The sequence below is a fragment of the Haliaeetus albicilla genome, chromosome 10 (genome assembly GCF_947461875.1).
Source record: "Haliaeetus albicilla chromosome 10, bHalAlb1.1, whole genome shotgun sequence".
NCBI classification, from domain to species: domain Eukaryota; kingdom Metazoa; phylum Chordata; class Aves; order Accipitriformes; family Accipitridae; genus Haliaeetus; species Haliaeetus albicilla.
This window is the reverse complement of record NC_091492.1, coordinates 27,651,668-27,663,328: the sequence shown is the minus strand read 5'-3', so window position 1 is coordinate 27,663,328 and position 11,661 is coordinate 27,651,668. Positions and strand designations below refer to the sequence as shown.

At 44.5% G+C, this 11,661-nt stretch overlaps 1 protein-coding gene across 1 annotated transcript; it reads right to left on the bottom strand.

The window, feature by feature from the left end:
• Nucleotides 1-3,045: 3,045 nt before the first annotated feature.
• XBP1 (X-box binding protein 1) lies at nt 3,046-6,770 on the bottom strand. Its single transcript, XM_069794493.1, is given in 6 exon segments — nt 3,046-4,084; nt 5,311-5,418; nt 5,421-5,474; nt 6,079-6,207; nt 6,286-6,382; nt 6,477-6,770. Coding segments are annotated over 6 exon segments (1,155 nt in total). The 5' UTR covers nt 6,686-6,770; the 3' UTR covers nt 3,046-3,526.
• Between the last annotated feature and the right edge of the window lie 4,891 nt (nt 6,771-11,661).

Below are 11,661 nucleotides of genomic sequence, written 5' to 3'. Positions count from 1 at the left end.
GCTGCTCTCAGGCAAGCTAAGTTGAATTCAGTTTACAGGAGACCCAAAAAGCTTACATGTACAGCCATCAAGGTGTACTTCACCTGATGTTGGTTCAGACCACCACTAACTACTTTAATGAATCAAAGCAATTTAAAACCTCAACCTTGTGAGAGCAGTGATCTTTATTATACCACTGGCTCAGAATAATTACTGGAGCAGAAGCTTGCCTAGCAGCTGAGAACTGTAGTTTGGCTGACTTAAGAACAAAGGAAAGTAATATGCAGTAGAGGTGTATATATTCTTTTTATTTTGAATGCTGTCTGAAGCAATCCTTTGTAATGTTGAATTTTCTGGTGGTTATCTCCCTTAAGGCTTAAGCACAGGCAAGGCTGATAATTGGTACAGGATTTTGGTTTAGGATGGCCATGTCTTGCATGTATTCTTATTTCTCTCAGTGTACCATTCATGTACAGCTGTTTGACTTCAATGTGTCAGACATGGAACAGGTCCCTCAGTTTTTCCACCAACTTTTGTCTTCAAGAAAAACCCAACAGCTTAGAGAGTTGCCTACAGCCATTTCCTGCCTAGGCAGCTTTTCCAGTTGTTTGGGTTTGTTGGTTTTTCTAAGGCAGCTATGTTTTTCTGTGCCCCTCTAATTTGGTAAAAGATTGCCCTACTTTGGTCTTGGTTTGAGCTGAATTACTCTTGTTGAGTCCTTGGATTTAGTTATTATGAAATGTGTATATGATACTGGGCAGTGCCTTTGTAATGGTACATCAAAAGCTGAACGTAAGAATTGTAAACTTCCTTATTCATTGAAAACAAAGGTCATGCTTCCCCCAAGAAATCTGTTGCAACCAGTGTAAGTAGTTTATCTCTTAAGCAGTTTGCCAGAAGAGTTCACATTAACTCTTCACTTCCACTCTTCCTCATCCTGTCAGTTAATGTTGCCGTCTTAACCTGAGCTAGCATGAAAAAAAGAACTGCCTTAAGCATTGCTGGGAAAATAAAAAAACTCCCTGCAGTTGTGCAGGTATCAGGTGTTACAGTCTGTGAGCTTTAAGGTACTCTTCACCTCCTTTGATTTTGGACTTCTTTTCCCCCTCAAATTTGAAGGAAATGGCAGGATTTCTACACCTTTAAACATGAAGGCTGGAGAGACATTCTTTGGTGAAGACAGCCCACACAGAAACTGGAGGGTGGGGTTAGGGTGGAAGGAACCAACACAGATGGATGTTCAGGTTTTCCGGGTAGGTTCTTGAATGCTCAGTGTAGATTTTTTGCTGTGCCACCATTTATTGCTGCATTAGTTAAGCTAAAACACAACTAACCCAAAACAGCAGAAAGACTTGCCCTTACAGTGTTTTTAATAGCAGAAACTATATTTAAATTAATGCATAATATATGGCAAGCCCTCTTACCTCTTGTTCACACTCTTCCCACGTACCTTAACAAGGGAAGAAAGACTTTAAAAAGATGTTCAGGCAGCAAAACTATTAACTTTATGTACTTGATTTCATTAGTTGATTTTCATTTCTTTTGGTAAAGGCCTTACTTTCAGTAGCTATTAAAATGCTTGGTTATCAGTTGTCATGCTTAAAAAGTGCTTGCTTTAGTCACAGTAGCTTGTCTAGGTGCACAAAAAATGCAATTCTAATCCTAAACATCACACGAGTAAAACTGGACTGAGAAACATCCTTGATAACCTGAGATATCCTAAGGGAGATAGCACACATCAGCAAAAATTCCATTTCATCTACAGTTAGGATCAGCTCCTGAAGAAACAAAAATAAGCATGAGCAGTGGGATGGGCTGCGCATCTTTGGTGTGCTAGTCTCAACCTTCCTATAGCCCTGAGGAAAGTATGTGAAATACCAATTGTTTTACAGGTGCTACTTTCAACTACTGCATGCTTATTTCTGTAAACTGTGTCTTCAACTTCCAAGCTAGAAAATGTAGAGCTGAGTTTTAAAGAAATGAAACCTCTTCCTTACATTATTTCTGCTATACTTGAACTTTTTTAGTTTCATATGAAGTTCCAATAATACTGACAAAAGTAATGCAAAACTATGGATCAAATCCTCACCTGTCCATTTGCTTTTTGGACTCACAGCAACATATATTAGGTACCAAGAGATCTCTTGCAGCCATCCCTATTTTCCAGCTTGAAAGTAAAGCAACTTATTCTCAGACTACTTACTTTTTTTAATTTAAGTTTCTGCTATATTGCATAGCTGTAGTTTTTACTATCCAATATTCAGATATAATGTTTTATTACAACAAGCTAGGTTGCTCAAGTTTGTAATCCAAAGCAGTCCTGTCACCTTGAATGTTAGTGACCAATACCCTCCTGTCCCATCCCCCATCTCAAGTTATTTTTGTCAAATTTAATGCAAGACATGAAATAGCACTGAAACAAAGAACAGTTGTGCGAACACCTGGAACAGCTCTCACACTTTCAGTATAAAATCTCAGTTTCTTCTCACTCCAATTCAAGTGTTTTGAGTACTGTGACATTGAAACAAAATGTATGAGGACAAAAAAAAAAGTCCTACTGTGGTATTTGAAATTAGCTCCTGCAAAGTTAATTTTATGCTTCAGGAATTCCTGTGGTAACATAGGACCTGCACCTTTTTCACCCCATGTATGTCTCACACAGCTTCACAAACACTAGACATGCCACGTGAAACGCACCCTCCCTCACTCAGAATGAGCATTTCAAATAGCATTACTGGCCAACAGGAAGATATTACAAGAATTTTATTCAGACATCAAGCTACTGCTACCTGTATTCCCTATTCAGACTGTAGATTTTGCTCTAACAGCTCTGGCCATCATACAAACCCATCTACCTTGAACACAGTTTGCAACATTAAGTGCTCCCAGAAAGAAACTGCTACAACATCCAGCTACATACAGCATAGAACTGCTGCTGGATTGGTGCATTATGGTAGTGTAAGGACAAGACACTAAGTGACCTAATCTCTTAAAATTTCTATAGCTTCAAATTCTGCAAGGCCCAAATAATCTTCCCACCCCACTGAGATCCAAGGCAAAAAAGGGTCAGTGAGCTGCATTGCACTTTAATTGCACCAATACAGTTAAATATTAAATGGAAAAAGCAACTCTACATAGCAAATGGAAAACAAGCATTTACATAGTAGATCTGCAAGATGTACAGACTATTTAGTTTTTAACCCAGTTGCCTATACATGAATATCCCACTGCAATTTTTGGTTTCAAAATTATTTTAAATGTAAAACAAAATGAACATTTTCAGGTTCATATGGAATTGGCAAGTTAGAAAAACAAGCTTTCCTCCCTCATAAGCCACCACTGGTGGGGGTGGGAGGGCAGGCAGGACAGGACACCCTAGGCTTTTTCATAGCAGGAGAAATGCATTGGCCATCACTCCATCTATTAGCATGGGTCGAAATAAGCAATGCTTTTCTGAATACACTCGATTTCCCCCACCACCACCCCAAAGGGGCATATCCTGTTATCCTGCCAGGATAGTTATCCAAGGGGAGTTAACACTACCAAGTTAGACACTGATCAGTTGGGGAAAGAGTTCATTGGCAAAGCTATCCTCCCAAGCATGGTCAGTGTCAAGTGGAGAGGACATGTCACTGAAGGGCGACAGGGATCCTTCATATCCAGAGTCACTACAGGCATCCAACAGATAGCTTGAGGCTGGAAGGCTATGATGAGAGGAAAGCAGATGAGAGATGCCCAGTTCAGGCATGAAGCTGTCTACAGGTTCCTCTTTCACAGATACTGGGACCTTAGGGACAGCTTTATCTTCAGATGGAGAGAGAGAGACTTCTTCAATTTTCACTAGCATATTGGTTTGGTTGCCCATTTTAACAGGAATCTCCAGTATTAGGGGCTTTGTGTACACATGATCAAACCTTATCAGTTCATTAATGGCCTCCAGCTTAGCTGATGGGGACCCCAAAGAGGGAGAGGGGGAGGTTGGTATGGAATTTGTTTCTCCACAGATCTCTTCCTCCAGCTTTTCCAGGCATGTCGACTCTGAATCAGCATATTTGAAAAACATCTCTGGGTCCAGACTGTCCAGAAAGCCCAAGAGGAGATCAGACTGCAGAATGAAATACTGTTTTAGAAAGAGAGCCTACTACTGTTACAGCAAAACATCAGCTGTGGCATCTATTAACCCTCATCTGGAAGTTAAAAGTATGCTAACTTGATCACAGAACTAGGAGTTTTACCAAGAACACCACCATCCAGACAGTTAAGGCAATTACTTATCTTTCAGAAATTCTTTGTCCATTAACTTTTTTGTACGGGTATTGACAATCCCCATAGAATTCTACATGCATTTGATATTCACAGCCTCTATTAGAAATTCCACAAGATCTCGGACCCATCAGGTACAAACATCACACTACCTGCTGGCTCCATAGAGCAAGTACCAGAACCAGATTTAGGCAGACCTGCCCATGACCAAAGATGGGGGGTTTGTTTTGGGGTTTTTTTGTTCTGTAGTTTGATTTTCTTTTTTAAAGGTGAAAGATGCCTGTCCTTACATTTATGAAGTCATTCATAAGGGACAGGTGTTAAGTTCTAACAGCTTTGCTAAGTGCCAGCACATCAGCAAAATGATCAAGTTTGTTTTCAACAACGGTAATAGCACAGTATGCTTTTGGTATTTGTACGCTTCTGCTGTAAGAGCCAAGAGATTGTTTCAGGCAATATTCTCCAAGATTTTATGGGAACTGGACTTGTTCAAGTTGCATGAATGACTGTTCTCCCTGGATATAGCTTAACACAGCTGTTTTAAGCAACAGGTATGGCATTCAAAGACTGGGGGGGACCTCAGCTGGACTGAGGCCCCTGGACAGGACGACTTTGTCCCTGAGAAGATTCCAGTCTACCCTTGAGAGAACAAACAGGAACAAGAAGAACTGCAAGATAAACAAGTTTTGAGGAAGTGTTAACTGCAAGACAAGGCGTATGTGTCCTTTTGGCAGAAGAGCCGAGTTGTGATGAACTGTGCAAATGTTAACCAATGATAACACAGCATAACAACTTTGAACCAATAAGAGACACATCTGGGGAAGCTAAGGGGAAAGAGAGTATAAATGAACAGAGAAAGAGAGCAATAAAGGCTTTTTGCACTAGCTTGCTTTTATAAAGTTCTGTTGTCTTGTCATTTTGTCTGTCCCAACCGCGACAAAAGACTTGGAAAACAAGCCAGCTACAGAAAGTCATCAAGTGACTTTACATCAAGAAGTTACAACACTAGTCTCCAATCCACAGTGGTTCTGAATTTTGTGGGTGTTTTGGATAGGAGTGGATGCTCACCTCTGAGTCTGAAGAGTCACTGCCATCAGAATCCATGTGGAAGTTATCAGAAATGGTGACTGCTGGGCCTGCACCTGCTGCAGAGGAACACGTAGTCTGAGTGCTGCGGACTCAGCGGACCCGGTCACCAATCTAATCTCATCCACCTGCGATTCCTTCACAACCTGTACCAAGGAGAAAAATCCAGTCAGTCACCACAAGAGTTCTGGCAGACAGCACAGTACATAATCATGAAAGTCATGCTCTTCCTGCAAAGGCTTACAACATTAGATTCTCCACTTGCTTGTGCAGTAGGAACCCGAAAGACCACTTCTGAAGTTGGCTCAAGCTTCCATACATCTGCAGATTTATTTTGTTCACCACTTAAATGAGAGCCTGACCCCCTCCACTATATCTCCCTGCTCTTTTGAGACAGGCATACATGACTGTAACACTTATTACCTCACTTCTAGAACATAATGTAGAAATAATCTTAAACCAGCCTGGAACTAGTCAGCCCGCTATCTCCCACACTACCAGTGGCACCCAGTTCAGACTCAGCATCTGTTCGGTCTGTAGGGAAGCGTCCATTTGGAGGACAAGAGCGTTCCTGGCACATGAATTATCCCTCTTCACAGCACGGCAATTTCAGCCCAAGAGCTCTCAGCACAGGGGTTGTTACCCCTCCCCACCCGCTGCCACGCAGGCACCTCTGGGGGCACGGCAGCTCTCCGCAAGTTCTGCCCAGAAAGAGATGAAGACACACCACCAGCGCGGCAGAAGGCTCACCTCGGACTCGCTCTCCTCCTCCATCTTCAGAGCATTTAAGCCCAGGCGGCAGCGGAGCTCCTGGTTCTCCAGAGCAAGGCTACACGTCTTCTCCCGCAGGAGCCGGTTTTCCAGCAGCAGCTTCTGGTTCTGCAAAGAGCTGTCAGGCAGGAGGCCGCAGCGCCGGCCGCGGCCGCCCCCCGCTCCGCCGGCCCCCCAGCCCCATACCTCCTCCTCCAGCTCCACCACCTGCTGCTCCAGCTCCGTCATCCGCGCCTTCTTCCTGTCCCGGGCGCTCTGGGCCGCCACGCGGTTCTTCAGCTTCCTGCGGGGCAGGGCGGCCGTCAGGGCGGCCAGACCCCCCCGACCCCGACCCGCCGCGGCGAGCCCCCCCACCCCCGCGGGGGGGGCCCCCTCACCTGCGCAGCGCTTTCTCCTCCGGGCTCAGATGAGTGAGCCGTTGCCGCTTGCGGGCCGGCTGCGGGGCCTCCAGGTCCGAGGAGCTGGCGGCGGCTCCTACCGGCAGGACAACGGAAATATGGCGGCCGGCCGCGGGGCCGGGTGGCTCGGCTGCTTTGCTAGGGATGAGGAGCAGCCGGGGGGCTGCGGCACCGGGCAGCGCTGCCATGGCCGGCGCGGGAGGAGAGGGAGGCGACGCGCTGCCCGGCGCCACGACTCCGGACCGTCTGCGCTCGTGGCTGCCCCGCCCGGATTTCTACGATCGTGGCTCTTCCTCATTGGCCCGGGTGGCATGACGGAGCGCCCTGACTAGCCCGTGATTGGCCTGCGGCTGAAAGCGAGGCGGGAAATGGATTGCATCAGGCGAGGGGGTTGGGACTGATGAGATGTCAGTGCGTGGCGGAGGGGCGGGGTCGCTGGAGCTCGTCGGGCGCCTGGGGCGGCCCGGCCTGGTTCGGCCCGGCTCGGCTCGGCCCGGCCCGGCCCGGCCCGGCCCGGCCCGGCCCGTGCAGGGGTGCGGGCCTCTCTCTGCCCGGGCCGGCTCTCGGGCCGCGGCGTGCTGCTGCGGCGCGAAGTCTTCGCTGGGGGGGGGGAGGGGCGTCGCTGAAGCTGAGGAGAGTCTGAGGAGGGACCGGACAGGGTCGGAGGTGGCGGTGCAGTTAGAGCTCTGCTGTGGCCGCCTTCCCGGGGGCGATCGGTCCCAAAGCAGTCACGAGCAGAATCCGAGGGAAAGGGACAACTTCGGCGGGAACGCAAGTGCCAAGAATGAAGCTGTAACAGATCCCGCGAAAATGGGCTAAAAAATGGGCCAAAAATAACAAAAAAAGCGGAGAGGAGGTTAGTGGTTGATGAGTAGAATTTGCAAGAGAGCACGCACAAATACCTCAGGGGCTGTCTGTGCATCCAGCCTGTTTCTTACAGGTAGCAGTACTGTGTGGTACGTGAAACGTGGCTTTTGGTGGTATCCGATGAAGGACATTGCCGTCCTGTGATGCGTTAGTGTCAGACCTGAGACCTCCTGGGCCCAGGCGAGTGAAAGTTTTGTAGGTAGAAAGCCTTGAAATACTACGCACATGGGAACGCAGCTGTTCAGCAATGTGCAAGCAGCAGTATACGACCACCGAGGGCACTGGGGTTGTTTTGAAATGTCCACCTTAGCTCAGTGCCCAAAGCTTTCCATGCTTTGCTTGTGGCAGTTGCTCACAACCTGAGTAGTTATGAAATGTTGAAATGTTGGCTACCTACATTTATTTCTGAAACCCATTCGTAAATTGAATTTAAATTAGTTAAGATGTTAAATAGTAAAGGAAAAACATGAGCTTTAGAAGTTCAAAGGCACTCATGTGCTGGTTTGGCATTACTCCAGGACTGGAGTTCTGCCAGGCTTTCATGATAGGAAGAACAAACTCTGCATTTGTGAGTTTGTATTTGTTCTTCCCTTACTCGCTGCAGCATGACATTTAGTTAAGGCTGAGAGTTCACCTTTCTACTTTGACACCTCTGTGAAAAATATGGTGACTTTTCAACAAGCCTTTTAGTCCGAGTGCAAAAAGTTGTTCTAGTCCTGCTAAGCCCCTCAGACACCCGTCATTGAAAACTTTCTGCTTCTCCTTTGTATGTCTCTTCTCTTCTGGGTTTGGACTCATGTTTCTTCTGTAATTCTAATTCTCGATTAAAAACTTCACTGTTTTCTAACAAAATGCAGGCCCAGTATATCTCTTTCTGATTTTAGACATTCATTTCAAGTAAGTTGCCCTTTTTTACAACAAACAAAAATATTGAACAGGCTGCCCCTTCTTGTGCTGCTCTGTGATATTTATAGCTATACTGCTGAGACTAGCTGTGATGTGATTTATCATATAGATATCCAGATTTCTTAGCATTATGGCTGAAGAAAAATCCTAACTTTCTGTCTGTATGTGATTTAATTTTCCTATTTAATTTTTTATGGAACAAGAGAAAAAGCATCTTTTTCCTTTTGCAACCAACAATTGTGATTATGAATAAACTTCAGAAATGCAGAGACATACATACTAGTAGTGGTACCCGAGCCCCTTCACAGTGATACGTGACCAGGCATAAAACTGGAAGCTGCCCTTGGCACTAGTGGTGTCCACTCTTACTGAATATAATAATGGCATCCATTACATCATCTAGTGTTGGCAGTAATAGCTGGCAAAAGCAGGGCATGACACCCTGCAATCTAGTCCTGTTGAATAATTTAGAAGCAATTGCTATGCCTAGCTGTGATGTAGTTACTGAGAATACATTTAGGCTCACAAATACTATGTTGGTATTACTAGGATACATAAAGTCTTTTATTAAATACATGGGTAAGTCACTAGGTAAGAGAGAAGCAAAGTTCAATAAAGCTGGTCTTGCACTGAGACACCCTTTCAGAAAGCTTTAATTAAAAGACTTAAAGATTAATTCTGATTTCCACCTTTTTTTTTTTTCTTTTCAAACTCACTCTTTAGACCTTCTGGGTTTTGTTATTTTAATTTTTTTAAGTCATTGGATTCAAGCCTGTGATCCACATGACAGTGCTCTAGTTACTCAAGAATGCTTCTCACCCTGCCTTTTAGTTCAGCACCACCATCTATCTAAAGGATGTGCCAATGAGGATACTGTTGGCTGTCCTGCCAGAAACAACATTCGTTCCCGCTAACATTGCTTTACGTTGTATGTTCCAGGTGGCCAACCCAGCAAAGGAAACAGTTTTGTTTAACAAAGGTGGAGAGGCTTTGCCCTTGTGTAGTATCAGATACAGAGAAAGAAGGGTGAGTTGAATGTTATCGAAGTATGAAAAAAGGGGGAACAGAGGAGGGAAAGAAAACAGAAGAAGAGGGTGTAGAGAAAAGATGGTTTAACTAGCAAGCATAGTCTGAGAAAGAGCTTGTTTGCCCAATGTGCATCTGAAAACACTTGGAAAGTGGCCCAGGGCCCCAAGCTCGTGTCAACAGCTGGACTATTCCCAGATCTGTATCAATAGCTGATTAAATGAGAAAAGGAGCTGTTCTGCAGCCTAAAATGAGGTTATTCCAAACCTATAATGTTTGTAATGAATTTTGTATTCATTTTACTTATTCTTAAATTTCATCATTACACACTGGGATTAAAGAGTGCATCTCAGAATTCTAGTGCTCTCAGTCTTAAGGTGGAAAGTAACCATTACTGTTCTGTAAGAGACTCTTCTAACCTAGTTGCTGAGTTCATCATCAGCTGGAGCAGAGGAAGAGTTTCACTTCAGCCACGTTACTCAGTTGTCTGGGGTACTGGCAACACTTCCTTCTAGTCTTAACAGTTCAGGCTTTTTGGAAACATGGATGGGGTTTGTGCTGATCCCCTTGCTCTGAGTGGAAGGATTGCTCTTAATTGCAGTAGTTGGGGACAATTTACAGGCAGCGTGATAATAATTTACAGGCAGCTTGCCATCTGGCAAGCTTAGTAAGAACAATGACATATTTTTTCTTCAGCAAAAGGTGATACTCCTATAGCATGAGCAATTACACAGAATCTGTATCCTTTGCCTACTCGTGGAGCTGCTAACCTATCCGCATGCTGTGGGAAGTGATGTTGGCTTTGCCTTAACACTGCTGCAAGTCTTGCAGACAGGTGATTTTTTGCTCACCTATCATCCCTTCTCCATTAATACTTATTGTTTCCGATTCACAGGAGAAGTCCAAGTTAACTCAGACAATGCTGTTAGTGTTTCTGAAAGTTGGTTAGAGGTTGGGCCTTTTACAAGGCCTTTTCTTTTCAGGAAAAGAGGGTCTTCCTTCACTGTCATTGGAGTTCCCAGCAGCCATGGGCACTGAAGCTCACCTTGGAGCTCCTCTAGGCAGTTCAGTAGCATTGCCTACATTCAAAGAGGTTGTGCCTTATTCCAGGTTTAGTGGTAGCTTAGTAGCAATAAATTTCATGCAGTACCCCATAAAAAAGGCAGGTGGGAAGCACACTTCCAAAAGACCAGTTGTGGCTGCATGTATAGCAACTGATTAACTTCATTTTTAAAAAATATGAACCTCCATCGTTGCCCTCTTCTGTAGTAACCTTTCTGCATCACAGTTTTTTTGGTAGCAAAATCATCTCATGCTTCATGGCTTCTAACATTTTGTGTGTGTAATTCCTTTTTTTTAATGTTAGAGAATACAAGATGGCAGATTTTTCTTGACAAGGTCGAATGATGTATCATCTCTTTTTGGAGTGATAACAGTAAATTTAAGATCAAGCAACCTATATAAAGAGCTCAGAATGTTCCTAGCATCTAGACAGTATCTTCTTTTCCCTGAACTTCACTTGCATTGTAATTCTCATCTGCTTCATTTTGTTAGACTCCTCTGAAACTCAAGAATTCTCTGGTCTCGGGCAAGACCAGAAATTAACTAACCTGTATAATTTTGCAGCAGTTGCAATTTTTTGCTAGTTTACTACTTTTTTCAGAAAAGTGATGTGCTTATTAAACAGCAGAGGCCTCAGTGTAGAGGCAGTCTGCTAATCCCCACTCTCATCTGAAAGTTGACTTCCCCCTCCCACTGTCACAGAATGCTGTTCATAAAGGGAAAGCCTACCTGTTTACAAGGACATTCCAGTATTTTGAGATAAAGATCTCTTGATTTGATTTGTTCTGTCAGACTGAGAATCAAATTTCTCTTGCACATTCAGAGACTAGAGCACACCACTTACAGGAATTTAAAAGAAGACAAGATATCCACACCACGGTAAACAGAAAGGCTTGCTCCCCAGCAATCCTGTGCTACTAGTTCTGTAAAAATTCTGTAAAAAAAGCATTACTGTAAAGCTTTCAAACATTGGTCATGTAAACAGATCTTTATACATAGCGACTGGATGCCCTTGGGAGGATTTATGTCATCTGCCAGCCCCTGAGAGACTCCACCTGGGAATCAAACAGTGTTGGAACAGCTGGCCAGGGAAGCAGGCTCAGGTCAGGGAATCTGTTTGGTGGGTGTCCCAGGTAGCTGATAGGTGAAGGAATCCCATGGGTCAAGGGAAGGTTGTAGTTGTTCAGTGTCTTGCTTTGGGGCTTTGCTTTGTTGCTCTGGCTTCTGCTTGCAACCAACTTGCTTAATGTTGAGCCCGTCCCCTTCCCACACCATTCCTCTATCCTTGACTCTACATCACTGC